At 43.9% G+C, this 23,487-nt stretch overlaps 1 protein-coding gene across 1 annotated transcript in view; it reads left to right on the top strand.

The window, feature by feature from the left end:
* The window catches only part of ABCC8 (ATP binding cassette subfamily C member 8), a 1,583,626-nt gene that overhangs the window by 381,921 nt on the left and 1,178,218 nt on the right, over positions 1-23,487 (top strand). Inside the window, exon 5 of the mRNA XM_069623778.1 lies at positions 9,844-9,965. Within this exon, the coding sequence (XP_069479879.1) occupies positions 9,844-9,965 (122 nt within the window). The remainder of the gene's footprint in view (positions 1-9,843; positions 9,966-23,487) is intronic.

Genomic DNA, 23,487 nt, shown 5'->3' with positions numbered 1-23,487 from the left:
GAAATTGGAATCATAGGTTCTCGCAATTGAACCTGTTTGTTAGGGATTTGTTTTCTTTACCTATATTAGATTGATGCTCTGCTGGGTGGTTACATCATTTTTAACTGAGTAAACACAGAAAGTATAGCTTTGTGTTTTGTCCAGGCAATGTTCAGTTTGACTCTGAAAAGCAAGGTGAGGTTGCATATAGAAATTCACTGTAAGGCACGTCCATGTGAGTGGGCTTGTACAGAAAAATGTCACGTGAATTGTAGGTCCTAGACAATGTTGAAGAAGTACCAAGCTAGACTCCTGGAAAGGGACCCCATTGAAAACCTAAATAATTGTAGGGTAACTGTATTGTCTCCCAGGGGATGATAGATTAGTCAGAAAACATTAGATTCGCCTGTTCTGTTTGTGTTAGATCAGCAGTAGCTCCCACCCAGTTATAATATTCAGTGGAGTGGGAGGGGGAGGTGTTTTGTTAAAGTGAGGCGTTTCCTGAAAAGGATTATGATACCACCAATCTTGCCCACCAAATAAATCCTGCCAAATCTGACTGAACAGACAAGCTGGACTTCCACTCACATTATCTTTCATTTGGTCAAAGCCAATCATTTAATTAGGCTTGCTTGCAGACCTATGTGCTGAGTGCATGTTTAATAATACACAATTATACAATTGTGTTTCTTTAGAATTGTCTGACCAATTTTCTCTTAGGATCAAATACATTTAAATAAATATACATAATTGAATACAATCTTCACCTACTTCTACAACAAGAACTGACATTGTGTGAAACCGAAGCCCCATCAGACCAATCCTTCTTGACACACAATGCTCTACATTCATATTGTGATAAAAATAGCTCCAATAAAGGTTGTCCATTCCAACCATTTACCCAATGATGCCCATGCTTGGCCTTTACACTTGATGGTGGCTCCAGATGTCACGTCAGCTCGCAGGCTCCACAAATGCTGGCTCCTTGGGTTCATTGAGGCTACTGGACTTCACAGATGCTGAATACCTGGGGTCAGGCTCCCCACATTTCTAAGCCACCTGGTGTAGTGCGTGTGCTAAGGACATGAAGTGAACGAGAAAGCATCTAACTTGAGCACAAACTTTATTCCGAGAGAAAATCGCACATGGAGATGATGAATCCTTTTTTAATGGACACAGATGACAGACTAAGGTGATCTTCAATTAACTCAAAAGTGAAATTTCAGTTGAATCTATTAAATAAAACAACAATAATAATAATAAAGCATTCAAATTAATGAGTCTCCATTTTGACTATAGAAATGGTCTCCTGTTGTATTCATACCACTGTAAATGCAGGCAAGGATACTGCCGTGGCGTGGCCATGCTTAATGCCTGCATGTGCAGTCAGAAGGTGGGAATGCAGATGACTCATGGGACAGCCATTGGTGTGTGCAATGGGCATGCTCGGTCTGGCCTATGGTGCAATAGGGCAATGCCTGATGTGACAGCTCGTGATTCTAGTACGGGCCATGTTTTTGGCCTGAACGGGCTCTTTTTTTTCCGGAGTGGGCCAGTTTCATAGTTTTAACAAATTGGACTAAGAAAATTTGCTTTGAAATGCATTATTTACAACATATTTTACCAAAAACTCTCCCTTGCATAGTACTAACAAAATCTGCTGTGAATGATAATGAAATGCAACATGTGATTGTCAGCCACGGTTTCATTGGTGCCTGGAACGATTTTCTGTCCCAGTCCAACCCTGGCAATGGGTGAGTAGCTATTCAGATAACACCTGCAAGCTGCCTGCCCTGTCTCATATGACCTCTCTGCTCTTATCACTTCCACGTCCATTGTTATGCCTCGCTAGCCGCTGTTATTATGCACAACTCAAAATCATATCGTCACTCATTCGAAGTGACCTATGTTCAATGCAATCAAAACAGTCTCTGCAATACTCTTTTAACAAGTATGCACATCTAACTAGCAAACCAGCATGGAATTACGATTAGTGAGTACTGCTATGTAGTACACACATTCCACAATAACCGCATTGAAAACACAGTATAGCTTGTAACAAAATAATGCTTTTCAGAGTATGGCCGCACGTAAAGAAGTATACATCAGTAAACAACTAGAATGCATTACCTGGGTATCTGCGTGACTGTTTTCACTGATGGAGGAGGTCCAGATTGGGACTTTCGGGACTTGAACGATGCAATATTGTAGGGGAGCTGAGTGAAGTACGCTTAGGTTAATGGTAACTATGACATAATCATTCCAGTCAGTTACCCTCAATAACAATGAAGGCTATATTTGCAAGGACTTTCACAGCTGGATTCATCAGCCACATGTCTGTCCTTTCATCATAGGAGGGCATCAAAAACAACATTCCCCCAATATCCATTGAAAGGGCATCTCCAGTTGGGCTACTCAGTTCTCATTTGAACCTGTTTGTTGTCTGGAATTAATCACGGAGTGTAGTCTGTCAGGTTCAACGACTAGACTTGTGTGAAATAGATGCAACAATACCATTGCATTCATAGGAACATAGAAAATTGATATTGAACTCTTATTTTTGGGAAAACCTTCATCGCTCAAGTGTCTACTCAGACACTCTGAGTTTAGTCCGACAGAGAATTATTATGTTGTACATTTGTTTTATTGTTCCCTCAACTGTGTTGTTCAAGTTCCATTGAATGGGGGCAAAGAAAAAGCAAAATACATTTTTAGCAAAAGGTTTAGCTATCTCTGGGTGTGTGAGACTTTCCAGGCTGTTTCCAACTCTTGCCTTTCCCGCCCCATATTACATTCCCTTCCTGTTCAAGAAATCATTATTAAATTGCTTCATCTACGTATCTTCTGACAATGTAAATAAAAAAGCAAATTAGGAACTTTTGAAGTATTTTTAATGCCAGTAATCGACTAGTCCCAGACATAGCTTATTATTATACGTTATTACATTAACTATTTTGTACATATACATACATGATAAATATCTATATCTAACTTTCTATGTATATAAAATGCTTGGGTATGTTTCTGTACTCAGCTGATGCAATTTATCTATGTTGGGTTGCTCTCTGCTGTCCAAATGGCAAAGTGCACCTACTTCAACAACAGCAACCATTTCAACATAAAGATGCAATTTATAAGTGCTAGGTTGCCCTCTGATGTCCAAATTACAAAGTGCACCCACTTCAACAATAGCTATAATTTCAACAAACAGAATGAGCATGGTTCTACGTGTTCACCTTCACCTTCCACTATCGCAAACATTTGGAATAGTCTTAAGTTATTTCTTTCCATCCCCACTTCTCCCCACACAGGGCATGGCGGTTTGAGTGTCAATTAACAGTTAATTACCCACTCAACGTTCCAGTCTCTAAATAGTGAAATGCTGTAGGAAGAATGCCCCGTCATGAGTTAAAACTGAAAGTAGGTGCTGCAATTATGCTACTACGCCATCGTATGTGATCACGGGAACTCTGCAATGGAACAAGGTTGACAATTATGCGTCTACAAAGACACATCACAGATGCCTGTGTGATTGAAGAAACTTAGCTTTTGTTCTTATACCATGCACACCTCTCATTCCATCTGATACGTTTAGCCTTTTCAATGATCATTATTAACTCACAGGGACCTACGCCCCCTTCCTGGAAACTATTGCTGGTAATTGCCATATTTAAGAAGGGAGATAGAAGTGACTCTATGAATTACCGACCGATATTGACTTTTAAGAAATGTTAAAACGGCATATGTTACGCTGGGAACTGCTAGTCTATATACACATATATATATTTTCAATTAAAAACTTCAGTTAAGTGACAGTTAAGGTGAATAAGTTCAGTGCAACAAAACCCTTGACATTCTGTGAGAAAAACTTTAGTTGAAACGCCATTAAGGTGAAGCAATTTAATGCAACAAAACCCTTAAAATTCAGTGAAATTTGTTTCAAAAACTGTTTTTTTAATGTTGGCTCACTTTTTCCTGCAGGCACGATCTGCTGTACCAGTGATGTCACTCATGATGCCATAAGTGATGTCATATGTGATATCGTCAGTGAAGTAAATTGTGATGCCATCGGGGTGCTTACGGCTGGGCAATGTGGGCATCATAGTTAAATGAGCATAGCTTCCAGCCCCTGCTGTATTTCAAGGGTTGTGTTGCCTTAAATTCGCACCATAACGTCACTTCAACTAAAGTTGCATCAGATTGTTTCACCTTAACGGTGCTCCAACTAAAGTTTTTCAAGGGTTTTGTTGCACTGAACTTATTTACCATAACTCTCCTTTAACGAAAGTTGTTCCACTAAATTTCAAGGCTTTTTTTATGCTGTACCTTCCACCACCTGTAATTCTGTTTTTTTTTCTGATAACATAACTGATGTCATATCATGTGTTATCAATATCTGTTTGTGAGCTACGCTTCATCGGTTTTATTAAGTATTTCATAATTTTTTGTGGCCACTAGATAAGAAGGGATTAGAAATGGTGTACCGTGACAAGGAAGAGCTAGGTGGGGTTAGTATGAGACTGTTCGCCTCATTACGAGTTTGGCGGTAGCCATGCCGCTATTGGCGGCATGGCTGCCGCCGAAATCGCGTCCGGGTACTCAGAATGAGGAATTACCGGGCCATTCCGAGTTCGGAGGGCACGGTAATTCCTCCCTCTGAGGACCCGGACCCGGTCCTTCCCCATTCCCATTTCAGCCCCCATAGGGCTGAATGGGAATGGGAGAGGGAGCAAACAATGGGCCATTACGAGATGGCCCGTTGTTTGCACCCTCTTCCCCTCGCGGGACCCGCTCTGCACGTCTGGTAAAACCAGACGTGCAGAACGGGTCACGCGAGGGGACCTCGTAATGGGGCGGGACAGGGTTAACGGCTCCGGCACCCTTTACGGTGCTGTTAACCCCGTCCGCCAGGGTCGTAATGAGGCCCTGTGATGAGAAAGAGTGAGGTGAGGTAGTCGGGAACTGTGATGATTAAGAGTAAAGTGCAGAAGTGGGGACAGTGATGAGGAAGAGGAAGGTGGTGGTAGTGAGGGGCTGTGATGCAAAAGGGTGAGTTGATGATAGTGGGTTCTGTCACAAGGAAGTGTGAGTTGGTTGTAGTGGGTTACTGCAATGAGAAAAAGTGATGTGGGGGCAGTAGGGACTGTAAAGAGGAAGAGTGAGATTGTAGTAGTGAGGGACTGCGATGAAGAAGAGTGAGGTGAGGTAGTTGGGAACTGTGATGATTAAGAGTAAAGTGCAGAAGTGGGGACAGTGATGAGGAAGAGTGAGGTGGTGGTAGTGAGGGGCTGTGATGCAAAAGGGTGAGTTGATGATAGTGGGTTCTGTCACAAGGAAGTGCGAGTAGGTTGTAGTGGGTTACTGCGATGAGAAAAAGTGATGTGGTGGCACTAGGGACTGTAACGAGGAAAAGTGAGATTGTAGAAGTGAGGGACTGTGATGAAGAAGAGTGAGCTGGAGTTAGTGGGGGACTGCGATGAGGAAGAGTGAGGTGGGGAAGTTGGGGTCTGTGATCAGGAAGAGTGAGGTGGCATTAGAGTGAGGTGTGATGAAGAGGAAGGTGGAGTTAGTGCAGCCTGTGTTGAAAAATATTGAGGTTGAGTTAATGGGGGACTGTGAAGAACAAAAGTGAGGTGGAGCTAGTGGGTATCTGTGATGAGGAAGAGTGAGGTGGGGTAGTCGGGGATTGTGAAGAAGAGTTAGTGGGCGACTGTGACAAAGAAAGGTGATGTGGAGTTAGTGGGGGATTATGACGAAGAGTTAGGTTTAGTTAGTGGGTAACTGTGATGAGGAAGAGTGAGGTGGGGTAGTTGGGGACTGTAATGAGGAAGAGTGAGGTGGAGTTATTGGGGGACTGTGACAAGGAAGAGTGAGCTGGAGTTAGTGGGAGACTGGGAAGAACAAGAGGGAGGTGGAGTTAGTGGGTGGCTGATGAGGAAGAGTGAGGTTGGGGTAGTTGGTGGACTATGATGAGGAAGAGTTACAAGGAAGAGTGAGGTGAAATTTGTGAGGGACTGTGAGGCAGAGTTAGTGGGGGACTGTAACAAAGAAGAGTGAGTTGGAGTTAGTAGGGGCTGTGATGAGGAAGTGTCAGGGGTGGTAATTGGGGACTGTGAAGAAGAAGAGTAATAAAGAAGTGTGAGGTTGAGTTCGAATGTGACTGAGGAGGAAGAGTGAGGTGGAGTTAGTGGGGGACTATGATGAGTAAGAGTGAGGTGGAGAGTGAGGTGGAGTTAGTGGGGGACTATGATGAGTAAGAGTGAGGTGAGTTACTGGGGCTGTGGTGAGGAAGAGTGAGGTGGAGTTAGTGGGGGACTGTGAAGAACAAGAGTGAGGTGAGTTAGTGGGGGACAGATGAGGAAGAGTGAGGAGGGGTAGTTGGGAACCGTTAAAAGGAAGAGTGAGGTGAAGTTAGTGGCAGACTGTGACAAGGAAGAGTGAGGTGGAGTTAGCGGGGAACTGTGATGAGGAAGAGGGAAGTGGGGTAGTTGGGGACTGTGATGAAAAAGAGTGAGTTGGAGTTAGTGGGTGGCTGATGAGGAAGAGTGAGGGGGGTAGTTGGGGACTATGATGAGGAAGAGTGACAAGGAAGAGTGATATGGAGTTTGTGGAGGACTGTGATGAGGATGAGTGTGGAGGAGGTTGTAGGGGACTGTAATGAAGACGATTGAGGTCGAGTTAGTGGGGGACTGTGATGAGGAAGAGTGAGGTGGAGTTAGATGGGGATGTGATGAGGAAGAATGAGGTGGGGTAGTTGGGGACTGTGATGAAGAAGAGTGGGTGGAGTTAGTGGGGGACTGTGATGAGGAAGAGTGAGGTGGAATAGCTGAGGACTGTGATGAGGAAGATTGAGGTGGATTTACTGTGGACTGTAATGAAAAAGAGTGTGGTGTAGTTATTGCGGGTCTCTGATGAAGAACAGTGAATTGGAGTCAGTGGGGCACTGGGAAGAACAAGAGGGAGGTGGAGTTAGTGGGTGGCTGATGAGGAAGAGTGAGTTGGGTATTTGGGGACTATGATGAGGAAGAGCTACAAGGAACAGTGAGTGTGGTGTGTGGGGAACTGTGATGGGGAACAGTGAGGCAGAGTTAGTTGCGGACTGTAACAAAGAAGGGTGAGTTGGAGTTAGTGGGGGCTGTGATGAGGAAGAGTGAGGTGTGGTAGTTGGGGACTGTGATGAAGAAGAGTAACAAGGAAGTATAGAGGTTGAGTTACCATGCTACTGTGATGAGGAAGAGTGAGGTCGAGTTAGTGGGAGACTGTGATGAGGAAGAGTGAGGCGGAGTTAGTGCGGGACTGTGATGAACAACAGTGAGGTGATTTAGTGGGGGACTGATGAGGAAGAGTGAGGTGGGATAGTTGGGAACTGTGATTATGAAGAGTGAGGTGAAGATTGTGGGGGACCATGAAAAGGAAGAGTGAGGTGGAGGTAGTGGTGGACTGTGACAAGGAAGAGTGAGGTGGAGTTATTGGGGAACTGTAATGAGGAAGAGGAAAGTGGGGTAGATGGGGACCGTGATGAAGAAGAGTGAGGTGGAGTTATTGGGGGATGATGAGGAAGAGTGAGGTGGGTAGTCGGGTACTATTTTGGGGAAGAGTGACAAGGAAGAGTGAGGTGGAGTTAGTGGGGGCTGTGATAAGGAAGAGTGAGGTAAGGTAGTTGGGGACTGTGACAAAGAGTAACAAGGACGTGTGAGGTCAAGTTAGTTTGCAACAGTGATGAGGAAGAGTGAGGTGGGGCAGTTGGGGACTGTGAAGAGGAAGAGTGAGGTGGAGTTAGTGGGGGACTGTGTCAAAGAAAATTGATATGGAGTTAGTGGGGACTGTGATGAGGAAGAGTGAGGTCGGGTAGTTGGGGACTGTGATGAAAAAGAGTGAGGTGGAGTTATTTGGGGACTGGGAAGAGCCAGAGGGAGGTGGAGTTAGTGGGTGGCTGATGAGGAAGAGTGAGGTGGGGTAGTTTGGGACTATGATGAGGAAGAGTTACAAGGAAGAGTGAGGTGGAGTTTGTGGGAGACTGTGATGAGGAAGAGTGAGATGGAGGTTGTAGGAGACTGTAATGAAGAAGAGTGATGTGGTGTTAGTTGGGGACTGTGATGAGGAAGAGTGAGGTGGAGGTTGTAGGGGACTGTAATGAAGAAGAGTGAGGTGGAGTTAGTGGGGGACTCAGAAGAACAAGAGGGAGGTGGAGTTAGTGAGTGGCTGATGAGGAAAAGTGAGGTGGGGTAGTTGGGGACTATGATGAGGAAGAGTTACAAGGAAGAGTGAGGTGGAGTTTGTGTGGGACTGTGATGAGGAAGAGTGAGGTGGAGATTGTAGGGGACTGTAATGAAGAAGAGTGAGGTGGAGTTAGTGGGGGATTGAAATGAGGAAGAGTGAGGCAGAGTTAATGGGAGACTGAAACAAAGAAGAGCGAGGTGGAGTTAGTGGTGGCTGTGATGGTGAAGAGTGAGGTAGGGCAGTTGGGGACTGTGACGAAGAAGAGTAATAAGGAAGTGTGAGGTCATGTAGGTGTGTGACTATGATGTGGGGGACTGTGTTGAACAAGAGCGAGGTGAGTTAGTGGGGCATTGATTAGGAAGAGTGAGGTGGGGCAGTTGGGAAATGTAATGAGGAAGAGTGAAGTCGAGATAGTGGAGGTCTGAAAAGGAAGACTGAGGTGGAGTTAGTGGCGAACTGTGACAAGGAAGAGTGAGGTGGAGTTAGCGGGCAAACTGTGATGAGGAAGAGGGACGTGGGGTAGGTGGGGAATGTGTGAGGTGGAGTTAGCTGGGGACTGTGATGAGGAAGGATGAGGTGGAGTTAGTGGGGGACTGTGATGAAGAAGAGTGAGGTGGAGTTAGTGGGGGACTGTAAAGAACAAGCATGAGGTGGAGTTAGTGGGTGACTGTGATGAGGAAGAGTGAGGTGGATTTAGTGAGGGACTGTCACTAAGAAGAGTGAGGTAAAGTTAGTGGGGACTATGATGAGGAAGTGAGACGAGGAAGAGTGAGGTCAAGATAGTGGAGGACTGTGAATCGGAAGAGTGAGGTGTAGTTAGTAGCAGACTGTGACAAGAAAGAGTGAGGTGGAGTTAGCAGGGAACTGTGATGAGGAAGAGGGGCGTGGGGTAGTTGGGGACTGTGATGAAGAAGAGTGAAGTGAAGTTAATGGGGGACTGTGATGAAGAAGATAGAGGTGGAGTTAGTGGCTAGTAGATGATGAGGAAGAGAGAGTGAGGCAGGGTAGTTGGGGACTGTGACGAAGAAGAGTAACAAGGAAGTGTGTGGTCGAGTAAGCGTGCAACTGTGATGAGGAACAGTGAGGTGGGGGACTGTGATGTGGAAGGGTGAGGTGGATTTATTGGGGACTGTAACAAAGTTGATTCAGAGCATACACAGTCTCTGCAAGAGGGTTGTGTCTGTTTTATTCGACATCCTCAGAAGCAATGTAATGTAATAGTATGTACAAAGTTAACAGAACCGAATTGAATGTTTTTAAGTGAACTTGCTCAATTTCCTTATTCATAGTCACATTGTTTACTATAATAGATTTGCAACTGAACTCTTAGCGATTTCAGTAGCAAATTGACTCAGACAGCTGCACGCAACCTGCAGGCCACAGGTTCGAGATCCAGTGGCACAGACTTTCTTTGGGCACGATCAATTGAGTACCATGAAAAACTCTGTGGTATCACCTGCCATTAAAAGCCTAGAAGGGGGGATAATCTAGCATGAACTGTTTTCTAAATCTCTTATTTATTATTTATATTATCATTATTATCATTGGAAAAAGAAGCTTATAGCAGGCTTCTTAATAATTGAGTATGTATTTTATATGTTTCTGTGCCACTAAATCTAACATTATACTGTGTTTTCTTTTCAGGTTTTCAGAATCCCATCATTTGCACCTGTATATGCCAGCACTGATGGCATTCATGGCAGCTATCACTTCCGTTGTTTATTACCATAACATCGAAACATCAAATTTTCCAAAGTTGTTAATAGGTATGTATTATACGATGGAAGGGTTTTGGAGGTGAACGTGGGTCAATCGCTGTCAATAGCAAAGGGCTAAAGAGCAATCTAAAAGTTACAACTTGGACACTTGCAAATTACTAATAACTTCCTTAACATATGTATAGGGTACATTATGCACAAATATGGCTCTGTGTTAATGTTAAATTGTAATTCTTTTAAAACATGATGTATTTTAGGCCTTATTCCCCACAGGCGTATGTAACACATGTCTAGAACATAGTGAACATAATGTCCAATAGCAAGAAATGGCTACAGTAACTGTCTATTTTTCATGCTCCAAAAACGTGTTAAAACATGCAGAAATGTAGTGATGTAAATGCTAGAGAGCCGAGGTCATCACGCCGGGAGGCGGGCGGGACGCCGAGGTATGATGACCTCAAGGTAGAGGAGAAGCTTGAAAAATGGAGCACGGGGAGCGAGGAGAGTGGATGCTCCACTCTCAGAGCTCGAGAAGCCTTTGTCTGTGCATAAGAAGACTTAAGCAATAATACCGCATTCTGTGGGCTACACAGTCGGGTAACGGGCTGGGTTTGAAATTACAGGCCCGAGCAAAGCGAGGGCTGTATTGCCGGGCCCTGGTGCTGTTACTGGGCTGGTGAGGACCGTAGAACAGAGGACTATTCTTATTAGCACCCCGAGGCAAACCCTGGAGGGTTTCATAGCAATAGAAAGAAAACAAAAAAATGCCTACGCTGCTTTGTCCTCCGCAGCAGCCGAGCAGAGTCAGGACTGCCACTTAATGGAAGGCAGGGCTACGCTTGGAGCCCCCTTTCCATTTCCATGGCTTACCAGGAAATTAAAGGAAAGGAAATCCTAGAAGCCTTTGTCGGTTATGTTGGTTCCATCATCCCTGACCAAGACCTCCCTAAACTCAACCCAAGGGAGAGCAAGAGACAAGTCATACAAAGACATGGGGCCTCATTACGAGTCCGGCTCGGTTACCGCCGGACTCGAATTTCCGGAGGTGGAATTTGGTAAATCCCCATTCCCATTGAGTCCCACAGGACTCAATGGGAATGGGGACCATGGAAAGACCAGCACCATCTTGTGATGATGCCGGTGTTTCCACGTCCGCCTGCAGGCGGGCGGTGTTAAACCCGCCAGGTCAGACCTGGCGGGAATGACACCACCGCCTGCAGGACTCCGAAACACCCGGTATGGAAATAACGGTGGCGGCAGGTTTACCACCATCGTTATTTCCCTACCGGGTGACTCGTAATGGTCTTAATGGAAGTATCCCTTTATCTCCCCCTACTCTAGACCACAGGCAATATTATCAAGTCCCACGTATGTATGCCACTAAGTCAGGATGTCAATGTTACCTACTGAGAGGGAACACTACTTCAAACAAAACCCAAGCTAGAGGAATTCCTATATGCCCTGCATGTCACCTGTCACTGTTTCAATAAACAAATCCAACCCACAGCCACATTTTAACTCCCATCCCCATTTTCACATAACACTGGGACAAAGAAGAGGCGACTAAAAGCAATAATGATTACCAATAGGATAACAGGGGAATGTAAGGGAAACCTACTTTAGAGAAAACCACTGTCCCACTAATGAAGTCAGGCAGAGTCAGGCACGTTACACTAATCATTCACACCTGACTACACTTGGCTCCACTGAGAACTATACAACGTGTGGTTCTGCACATGGAGGAGAGCAGTAGTTGGGGGAGCAGAAGGGAGCAGAAAGGAGGCTGTGTGGCTGAGTCCAGCATGGGATCTTTTCTCAGTCCCAGACCAATTCCTGCCAAGAACTTTGAGCAAGCTGGGGATGCAGGTTGGAATGTAGAAGCTGCAGCAAATGAAGCCTGGAAGGATCGGAGGCGAGCGGGACGCTGAGACGCTGACCCAGTGTAGCTGGAGGGTTGCAGGCTGGCAAGGGAGCCCTGTCTCCATGGATCCAGACTAAGGCAATCTGCTCATTGTTGGCCATGTCCAGGCCAGTGCTCGTTCCTCTGGGAAGTTTAAAGGTCCCAGAGGTATCTGAGGGTCAGGTGGTGAGACCTCAGCCCACAGATACCGAGAAGCTGCCCACCAGTGCTGCACTACCTGGGTGAGTTAGAGAGAGAGAAACCCAGTGGCGTGCCTGTGGCTGAAGCAGGGCAGATATCTGAAGGTGAAAAGTGAGCAAAATCGACGTTCTGTATAACTCTGTAGGCAGAAGACATGGTGAAAGTCAACTGAAGTTAATTTTGAAGTTGAAAGGCAAAGGAAGAAAGTCATTCTGGGATTTGTAGTAAATTGAAATGTGAAACCTCATGGTAAAAGAAGAAAGGCATTTTCGGATTTGTAGTGAAGAAACTTAACATATGTAAAACTAGGGAGAATGTGAGATCAAAGCCAAGCCTGAAAGTCAAGTATTACGTAAGAGGAAAGTATTCACAATCAAAAGTGAACTGTGAAAGAAGGTCGGAGGGTGAACAAGAAAAGCAGAACCAGTGTAAAAGGTACACAAGTAAAAATAAACAAAAGTGAAGGAAGAATAAGAGCACAGTGAAAGAGCCACAGACCATGTGCAAGAGGCACAGTAAAGTGAAAGGAAGGTGCAACTGTGCCTGACAGAAAAGGAAGAAGTGGAAGAGGCTCAAGGTGCCAGAGTAAAGGTCTAGAGAACAAGGAGAGGGGATAGAAGTCAGAGTGGTCGTGCCTGGCAGGAGCAAAGATCCCAGCATTCTCGAAAGTCTCTGGCACTACCCCCATGAAAGACATTTATTAAAGGCATATCTTGGCAAAGTAGAATATGTTTTGGAAAACCACTTGAGAGCATGGACCCTGAGTTATAAAGAGAACAGTGTTCAATTGCTTTATGAAAAATTGAAGCTTGGGGAAGGGAACCCCAAACCAGTGAGACTGAGAGACTGACTTTGTGTTGAAAGCTGGGAGGGGCCTGAGCTTGGCGAAAGGAACCCTTAGAGGCCTACTGATGAAAGTGAAGTGTATCTGATAAAACTGACTTTGTGTTTGAGAGCTGGAAGGGGCTTGAGCTTGGGGAAGGGGACCCTAAGAGGCCCAACCAAGTTGGAGATTTATTGTTTTTCTTTATAGTGTTGAAAGGATTGAAGGGTGGGGAACGGAACCCCGAGAAGCTTTAAAGGGAACTGTATTACATTTATTTTGTGATGTTTGAAACTTCAATAAATTGTAGCTTGGAGACCCCCAAGGCACTCAAAGATACTGACATTTTTTAAATCACTGCAAGGACCATGTGACGAAGGTCTTGGATGCAACCCTGTTTGATGGAACTCATTTGTGTGAGCCTAAAACCATGGCTGGCAAGAATGCCACCGGAAACCAACCCTGGTTTCCTATTTTTCTGTTCAACCACTACTTTTTGTTTTTGGCAAAAGACCCCCTAACACGTTTGTGTATAGAGTGAGGACAAACATAGTTTTAGACACAGACAGACTATTATTTTGGACTTTCAGACATTGACGGCCCGTAGAAGCATAATTTCAGGGAAACATCCCTTTAGAGTTAGGGCCAGTCAGGTATTAAACCAACCATGAAACTTTAAATAAAGATGTTGAAATCTTACTTTCTGAGTATGTGTTTCTCTTGTCACTATGCCTGTGTCACACCGGGTTTGGAACAAACTGATTGCCTCTCGCACCTGCTGAGGGTACAACATATAATTATTCAATGATGCCTTATCTGGAGTTGCATGCAGCCATGTTGTGTTAAATGAAACAACCAGTTGATACCTCCTTATTGAGTGATTGGGCAACCTTGAATCGGACTCCCACAATGGTGATGAAGATGGGCTCTGATTGGTGAAAAGGAAAAGGAACACACCACCAGTGCACAAAGAGAATAAATCAAGAGCCAGCTGAGCAAAGAAAAAAGATAAAAAAGGGCAGACAGATAAAGGAGAGAGGAGAGATAGAGTAAATGGCTCAGTGCATAGCAACTCCACCAATATTCCTGCAAAACCCAAGTAGTCCAACCATACCCTGGCAACAATGGTTACAGAACGTTGATGTACATATGGAGGCATCAGGGCTCTAAGAACTCTAAGAACTGAGTGAAAAAAGAAAGGCATCTATATTGAGAAATGCCTTGGGGATAGAAGAGCAGATAATATTCCAGAACATAGAGAGCCCTCATGAAGAAGCCCTTAAGAGATTGAAGAAAAGGTTTGAGAACAGGGGAAACAAACGGAGGTCCAGGTTACACTACTATGAAAGGAAGTAATGAGTGAATGAACAAGTAGATGACTACCACACGACGCTGAGAGAGTTTGCTACAGATTGCCATTTTGGAGCCACCGTAGACACCATGCTGAGGGATTTGTTGGTGGTGGGATGCAGGGCTTAAAAAATACAAGAAACAATGTTGCAATGCAAAACATCAATGCTAAAAGAAATCCTGAACATAGCGCACAATGTGGAAGAGAGTATGCTGCACAAACAAAAGGAACACAACAGAGTGCAGACAAAGAAGTAATGCAAATCAACAAAGTAAGCTGGAAGACCAACTGATCGAGAAGAGTGGAGAACATGAGAAAGAGACAGTATCGGAAAGCAAAAGATCCCAGAAATCCAAGAGAATGCTACAAGTCTGGTATGTGCAGCCAAACGATGCACGACAAAGAATGTCCAGCGTGAGGAAAAAAGTGCATGAAATGTCAGGTGATGGGCCACTTTGCAAGAATGTGCAGAACCAAAACTGTGAAACATGTGAAAGAGGAGTTAGCAAAAGTGAGGATTCAGAAGAAGAACACAAACAGAAACCCTTTAAATACTCAGCATCAACGCTATCAAGAAAAAGGGGAAGAAAGAAAAAACGATATGCGAGATGCGAGTATGAGGCAAGCCATTAAGGATGATAGTTGACTCAGGATTAGACATTGCTATCTTTTCTGAGGAACGGTACGAACAGAGATGGAAAAAAGAAGTGCCAGCAGTAAAGAAATCCAGATCGAAACCACAGAAGCAAAGGATACTGTAGAACAGATCTATAGTTCAAAGGTAGAACGACCAGAGGAAGGGTATATGTCAAGGATGTAGGAGATCATCTCCTGGGATGGCCACATCAAGCCGTTTTTGGACATCAAACTAGATCTGAATGGTAAAGAACAAGTGATGGCAGTAACTAACACTGCGGAACAGTACATACTAGAAAGATATGTGGAAGTATTTGATGGCACGACATGTACACTTAAAAGGTGCATGAACCAGATGAAGCAAAGTGAAGGAGCCACTCCAGTCAAGCTAAAAGTGATACCTGTAACCAGTCAGAGTGAGAGAAGAACGGCAAGAGATGTTGAAGAGAGTAAAACATCATAGAAATAGTTGAAGCCACAGAATGGCTTAGTCCAGGAGTAATAACTCGAAGGAATGGGTCTGACAAGTTCAGGATGTGAATAGACTTAAAAGATCTAATAGACCTGAATCAGGAAGTTGTGAGCGACAACTTCCTGTTTGCGAATGTATCTAAGATGATGCAGTCCTTGCAAGGAGCTGCCATATTTTTAAAGCTGGACATCACTAGCATGTATCAAGTCAAGCTATACCCAAAGTCGAGATACCTGACAGTGCTTGTGACTCCAAATGCACATATCAGTACAAACATGTGTCATTCAGATTGTGCTCAGCAGCATCAGTGTTCCAAAGAATCATGGCCAAAACATGGAAAGGCATAGATCATGTCAAGTTCTTTCAGGACGATATATTGATGTACAGCAACACAAAAAGAGTACTGGAGAGACTGAGGAGGAAAGGATTCTGGCTGAAGAGACAGAAGTGCGAGCTACACCAGGAAAAATTAGACTTTCTGGGATACACGGTCACTGCAGCAGGTATGGAATTGAAGGAGTGTCTGGTGCAAGTGATCGCACAAGCCCCAGAACTCCAGACAAAAAGACAAAAGAAAGATTAAAGAGCTCAGGAAGCTAGAGGAAAGGAGAGAAATACGAGTGGACAGATCAGTGTAGATCGTCAATCAGTGATATAAAGAAGCACGTCATAGAAAGTCCAAACATCAATCCATTTTATGCAATAAATGGAACGATCAGATCCGTAGATGTGAGTTCATATGGGATTCGAGCAGCCCTCATGTAGTAGGCACATGGGAAGACCTACATTGGAGCATTTGCATCAAAAGCACTAACGAGTACAGAGCAACATTGCTACTTGATAGAAAAAGAGATGCTGGCATGCAAGTGGACAGTAAACCACTTCAGGACATGTCTGTGGGGAAGAAGCTTTAAATTATGGACAGACCACATGCCGCTGGTAGCGTCCATTACGGAAAATGAGGAACATGGAAATCAAACAATAACTTTGGAAGAATAGTGCAAAGAATCAGAATAAGATAAAAACATAGTGAACGCATTGGAGTACACTTGGAGAGGGTGGCCAGGAGAAAGGATGCTAGTACCAGAAATGCAAACTTACAGGAAGATACAAACAGAGCTACAAGGGCATACTTATGAGAGAAAACGCGTTGATACCTCCTACCAGCCTCAGGGGTAAAAACAATATGACTGGGTCATGAAGTACACGCAGGGGTGACGATCACCAAAAGATGGGTAAGGGAACAATATCGGTGGTCTCAAATGGACACAAAAGGTGAGAGAACTCTGAAGAACTGCACCCTTTACAAAGAAGGGGAAAAGCGAATAGTGACAAGAGTAGCACCATTGGGAACAGTAGAATGGCCCAAAGAAGTGTGGGATCAACTAGTTGTAGACTTTATAGGACCAATGGAACACCCCCACGCCAAGCACAAGTATGCTACAGTCTTAGTGGACTACACATTCAAATGGTCAGAAGTTAACTTCATGGAGTAGATAACGACAAAGTCAGCTATAACCTTTTTCGATGAGGTATTAAGGAATGAAGGCTACCTACCCGAAGTCTATGGTTACGGACAATGAGTCAGATTGTCTCTCGAAGAAATGAAAGAGTACTAGGAAGAGTGATGTGAGACATAGGAAGTCCATGTTATATCTATTTATTTTTCTTTTTTTATAAAGTGCTCATGGTTTAATTAAACTTTTGCGTTGTCAAAACATATAACAGGCAATTTAAATTTCACAATTAATAGCAAGTCAATTACATAAAATTAATGACATACCAATACTTTAAAATCTTCATTTAAAATAGAAACAATTTCATCATCATATTTAATGTATCATGGTCACTTACAGAGCAATAAAGACTGGTCAATAAAAACAATATATATAATTTAGAGCGTTATTAAGGGTTTTTTTTGTTCTAATTTCAAAAGCACCTCTTTCCAAACATATGCTGCAGCCCCACTTATTATCACAGAAGATGCAGTAAAGATTGTACTCCAAAATTGATCTGTATGGAGATGATCAAAAGTTGGAACTAACTCTTGATATACCCTGCGGTAATGGTACCCCAGGACAGAACACTCTAAGAGTAGGTGAATACTAGTCTCAAGTGCTAGGCTGCATAGGCAGCAAGTTCTAAGCTCTATTGGAGTGCCAGCCCATGCGCTATGGTATTCCTTGGTGGGCTTTAAAAGAGATTGTAGAGGGATTCCCATGCGAAAGCTGGATTTGGCGTACTCAGCTTATTCTTTTTTCGATGCAGAGTGTCCAGATTTAATCGAGCGGTGCCAGTCCACAGTTTCTACTTTAGGTTGGCAGATATAAGTGAGACAATACCCGTCTCGAGGTGGGAATAATCCAATAGCTTTTAAATGTTTCTGCATTGTTGCCACCAAGCAGCCTAAAGTTTGTTGTGTGGCTTGGGCTCGGAGGCTGAAGATATCAGGCTTAATATAGGGCAGTTACCAGACCGTCCCCATTTAAGCTTTATTCCATAAGCTGCCAAAGTGTCTTAAGAGAGGTTACGCCCAGCTCACATCTATCTCTGGCCAGCAAAACATCTTTGCACTCAAAACCCTGTGAAAAGGTCGATTCGTAGCCAGCGCGTGAACCCACCTTCATGTTCTCTGTTGTGTCATAGTACAGGTTCTTAACATAACTCACCCATTGGGTCTCAGACAGGGGGTTTACTTCCACAGGTGATTCCTCCAAAGTATGTTGTCTGTATTAGCCTCAGAACTTTCTGCTGTCATTGCTATGAAGCAAGGACAACATAAATCGCCAATTGCTGCCATTTAAATAAATTAGTCCTGTGGCTAGGAAGCCAGTTTTTAAAACTTGTGTGAAACTTGCTCCACTTTACCAACCTTTCTTCGTATGTCATTTTCCCATTACTCTGTGTGCTACGTATTGCCCTTCCCATTGTTTCCTTTTTGTTAGCAACAATAACGTTAAACAAAATCACTTCAGTATACACACAAGATATCGCAGGGCAGACCACCGGCAATGACTTGCTTAACATTCATTGGATGTCATATTTTGGTAAGAATGTACTAATGTCTTCAAAGCAGGACAGCCAATTTTTATATTTCTGTAAATTTGAGTCTGTTCATACAATCCTCTTTCCCTGCAAGGTTATTGACATCTGAATAGGGTATCATTGTGTAGCCTTGCAACATGTAGAGCGGATGTAATAAGTCAAAATACCATGATCACTTTGGCCACTTAGAATTTTAGAACCACAAACACATAATCCAATCTAGAGACTGTTTTTCCATTAGTCCAAGAAGAATCAGCCTGCCCCCATTTCTATCTTCCATCTCTAGGTAGGTTAGACCATGCAAGTTCAATCTATTGGACCATCACTGTCCCCACTTATACAAGTTATGTTACGTTGATTTATACCAAACACCGCTATCACCCAGGTGCTTGCGTGGTTCTGCAAGAAAGGGGTGTGTGGAGGTAAGTGGGGATAGGGTGAGAGGATAGGTTCAGAACCAAGAGGAACCGACATCTGTGAGTGTTGTTTTGCATGTGGTTGTTTGTGAGAGAGGCCTTGAGCATTGCAACCGTACGGGTAAGATTCAGTGTCTCAGTGCGTGGTAGTGTTTTGTGTTGGTGTTAGTGTATTGTGTGGGTTATGGTGCCTTTGGTTGTGCACACTGGCTAGACAGTGTCCATAAGGGGCCCAGAGACACGGGTGGGCGTAGCTGTAAAATGATCTGGTATCTTATTGTGCAGTTGCGTAGTTCATGGTTTCATGGACTTTGCGGGTGGTTCACTCTAGGTGTGCTTAAGCATCTATAGATGCTGGGTGTGAACATAGTATTGATTCTCTGTTTGTTTATGTGTAGTGTAGCTAGTCCACTGTTTGGTGTAGTGGTGTCAGTTATGCTGGAGGAGCAGGAAGGGGAAATGGGTTAGTAAGTCAGTCAGTTTATTGGAGCCTATTGTGCGGCTCTTTGGTTGCACCTTGACGGTATCTAGTCAGGTTCTTGTTTTGTTGTTCTTTGGCCCATCTTGTCTCCTCTCTAGTTGTTTGTCTGTAGTTTTGTTGTTGCCGGTGTCCCTTCGAGGATGTCATTGTCTGCTGAATAGCCACGTTTTTAGCATTTTATTGAAGGTGATGTGGTCTTCTGTGGTTCTAATTTCTTTGGACATGTTGTTCCAGGTGCTAGCAATTAGACGTGGGAATGCTGCCCCGCCGACGACACATCTTGTTTCCATATGTGTCAAGCGGCAAAGAAGGGATATCCATCTGCTGAAACATGGAATCCAATGTCAGGGTGGTGGCCAGTTGAAGCATAATGAGCATTAAAGTCCCCTTCTATAATCACATTAAAATGTGAATACATAGCAAACCACGTCAAAACTATATGTTCCACATATTCCAATCATTTTACAGAGTCTGCTTCACCGGGGGGTAGGGGCGGGGGGTTATACATGTCAATAACCAGTAATTACCCAAACGTAAATAGACCAGATTCAATATCAGGCAGAATTCATTGATCGTTTTATGTGCATAGGGTGACCACGGGTTGCCCTGGCCGGCCTGAAGATGATTCTGAAGCTGTCAATCAGAAAAGGCCAGCATGCCCATGTCTCCTGCAGCAGAAATATATCAGCTATCATGATTTCAGCAAGGCCCGCTGTACTGCTCAAAAAGGATCGGCGCCCTCTAGTGTTCCGGCACAAAAAGGTGTAAAAGACTGGAGAAGAGACCTGCGATTGGCCACCAGGTGATTCGGCCACCTAAAGTTCCATCCGACCAAGTGATAAACATTTTGTTTGCAGAGATTTAAAGTATGATGTTAAACTCAATCTTTACGATGGGTGGCCAGAGGTACCTAAGGAAGGACAATTATTCAGTTTTTTCAGTTATATTATCTCAACAGGAGGCTTGTCAACCATAATTTTTTCAGACACAATTAAGTCAAAGCCCATTGTTCTAAGTGACTTATGATTTGCAAACAACATATTGACAATTATTGCAGATGCAAACTCCACTAGTGCCCAATTTTGTGGGCAGTCGGCCTTAGGGAGTTCTATGTGGTCTATGTCTGCAGATGTAATTTCTTGCAATGCAGGAACCCTACTAATAGATTCATAAGAAAATTACGATTTGGAGAATTTTCCACAAATTTAATCCACTTTCCCAAAATCGGACGATCAAGGGATAGGCCCTCCATGTTATGTGGAGCCTTGGGGATTTTCCCCATTCCCTGCTCCATGGGTGATGCATTGTTACACAATAGTCCCGAAGAAACAACAAGGATTGGCGCCCTAGCACTTGACTGACCTTGAGACAGATCAACACTTGTTTAGCCATAAAATGTTGATTAGTACAATAGGCAGGAAACTATTACTAGTTGGAAACCCATTACCGGCACAGGTAATGTCTATGGGGTTGCTGTTGGTACTCTTGTTCAGAAGGGAATTGCCTTAGAATTTCAGTGCTGGACTGCCCATGTGCGCGGGACAAAGACGGATATGCAAATGAGTATTTCCCATCTGTGAAAGGTACAGTGCGCAAAAAGCAGATGGCTGTGAACTCTCAAAGTGCTTAAAAACCACTGAACAGGTCATCATGCCAGTGTTCTTTCGAGAGAGGGGCGCCTGCTACCTTATCTGTATTTTTGGAAGGAACTTTGGGTTGGTCACCCTAAGTTACCTGGGGGCGTAAAGACGTGGACTCCCTGCTCACTGTGCTCAGAGAAGCACAGTTCCACCAAACTGATGAGGTCTAACAAGGCTGAAACACGTGTATGGGGTTGCTGTTGGTACTCTTGTTCAGAAGGGAATTGCCACAGCATTTTGGTGCTGGACTGCCCATTTGGGCGGGACAAAGACTGATATGCACATGGTTATTTCCCATCTGTGAAAGGTACAGTGAGCAAAAAGCAGATGGCTGTGAACTCTCAAAGTGGTTAAAAACCACTGAACAGGTTATCATGCTGTGTTCTTTTGAGAGAGGGGCACCTGCTACCTTTTTTTCTATTTTAGGGTTAACCATTGAGTTCAAACTAGGGACAGGCAAGTTTATCATGTTATTTCCTAAATGCGAGAGACCCTCGTTTGTGCATGGTATTTCTCCAGACACTACATCACTCAGTGCAGATGTCTGCACTGCAGAAAAAAGTTAGTGAAATTCGCTGGAGTAGCAGCCTTTTTTTATCAAGTTTGTGTCTTTCAGCAAGAGTAGCAGGAGCTCTAATAGTAGGATGATACAAAATAGGACTTCTGGTCTTTTTCCCTGCACGTTTGTCTGTACTTCTGAGGGGATAATCATGTGTCTTTTGCTTCATCTTCCACTATCCACACGTGATTAGTTTTAAGTAGCAAAGCTCAAACTTCTTCCCCTGCTGCTTTGGAGGATAGTCAATGCACTCGGGGCGCTACAGATTCAAGAGTTCGATTTTAATTTAAAACATATGCCAGTCAATGCAAATGATCGGTTTGCAGGAAGCACTTACTCCAAAGGAAGAGGCCCAAGACCTCGGCACCAATGTCCCCACAGACCACAAACGACCACACACTTCTGCCCACACTTCTGCGTCCATGTTATATCACCACCAAGGAAACAGACAGGTTGAAAAAATTAATCATTATGTAAAATGTAGATTAAAAGCAGTGTACAGAGGAGGACTGGACTGCCTTGAAGAAGTCAGTAAAAGTATAGCAGTATATCGGGTGATTCCAAACAGCATCACAGGAATATTCCTGTTCTACATGAAGACGAAGAGGTTAGCATATACAAGGCTGTCTCCACAATTGATAAAGAAAAATGAAAACAGATGGAAAAGAAATTGTGAGAAGCAGAACGTAGAGTGAAAGAAACTTAAATAAAAAGAAAGGAAGTACACAATGTGAGGAAAGCAGTCATAAGACAATAAATCAGGCAAGGAGATTGGCTAAAGATCAGGAAGACTTCCTATCACATTTTGTCACAGAGCGAGTGCAAGCATAGGTTTAGACAGAGACGGATTTTGCTCTTGGACTTTCAGACTTCGACAGCCCTTAGAAACATCAGTCGAGTGGACAATCCCTTTAGAGTTTGGGCCAGTTAGGTATTCCACCAACCTTGGAACTTCATTCAATCACGGTTTTGAAGCAGTTACCTTTGTGTCTTTGTCTCTCTTGATACCATGCCTGTCTCGCAGGAGCCAACTCCTGAACACAGGGATTGCTTTGCTGGAATCACCTATTTGAACTGTCATTCTGTCTTTTGTTGGTTTGGAACTAAAGACATTCACCTTGCACAGTTTTGTATATGTTAGTAAGAGGGTCAGATACCATTTGGACACAAGGTTAATTTGCTTTAGTTTTAGTTTCATAGGTAGGGACATTCTCATTATGATGGGGCAGATGGGCATTTATCCCACCCTTTTTGCTTCAATAAACATGGAAAGGGTTGAAAACCCAACAACTTTGTGTCCGTCTCCCATTCCTGACCCCTCACATGTATGGTAAAACTGTTACTATGGAAATCAGCTTTGTACTCCCTGTTCTTAATTACAGTGATACTACTAACACATGTTCTACTACTTCTGGTACAGTGGACCTCATTATAAGTTTGGTGGTAGCTGTGCCCTTATTAAGGGCATGGCTACCCCCAAACTCGCTACCGGCCCGGCAGGTGAATGGGCCATTACCGGCCCTTTATGAGATAAATGGGCCAGTAATTGCCCATTCGCGGGTGACAGTATGTCCGGCCTCCCGATCCCCATTCTGCCCTATGCGGCAGAATGGGGATCGGGGCATGGTTGCACCGGCACTGTTAATAATGGTGCCGGTGCAATCACAAGTTCTGCTCGCAGGTGCCGGTCTGCACACCTGGTCAGACCACGCGTGCAGTCTGGCACCGGCAAGCAGAACTCGTAATTTGGCAGAGAGTTAACAACGGTGCCGGTAGCACTACCAGCGCCGTTGTTGCCTTTCTGCCACATTCGTAATGAGGCTCAGTGACTAGTAGTAGTTATTTAAAGAATACAATTAATACAAATATTATCACTACTACTGATAGTTTCAAAACTACCCCTATTTGTACAATCAATAGCAGTGGTGATAGTTTTAGTAGTAAAGCAGTCAGCCGCTTTTGTTGTTATTAGTACAATTCCTACTGCTAGTGCTACTACTAATACTAGTACTACAGCAAGTTCCATTACTAGTACACATACTGGTA

The sequence above is a fragment of the Ambystoma mexicanum genome, chromosome 11 (assembly GCF_040938575.1).
Source record: "Ambystoma mexicanum isolate Mex_15411 chromosome 11, UKY_AmexF1_1, whole genome shotgun sequence".
NCBI lineage: Eukaryota > Metazoa > Chordata > Amphibia > Caudata > Ambystomatidae > Ambystoma > Ambystoma mexicanum.
The sequence above is the reverse complement of the archived record's forward strand: the minus strand, read 5'-3'. Positions and strand labels throughout refer to the sequence as shown.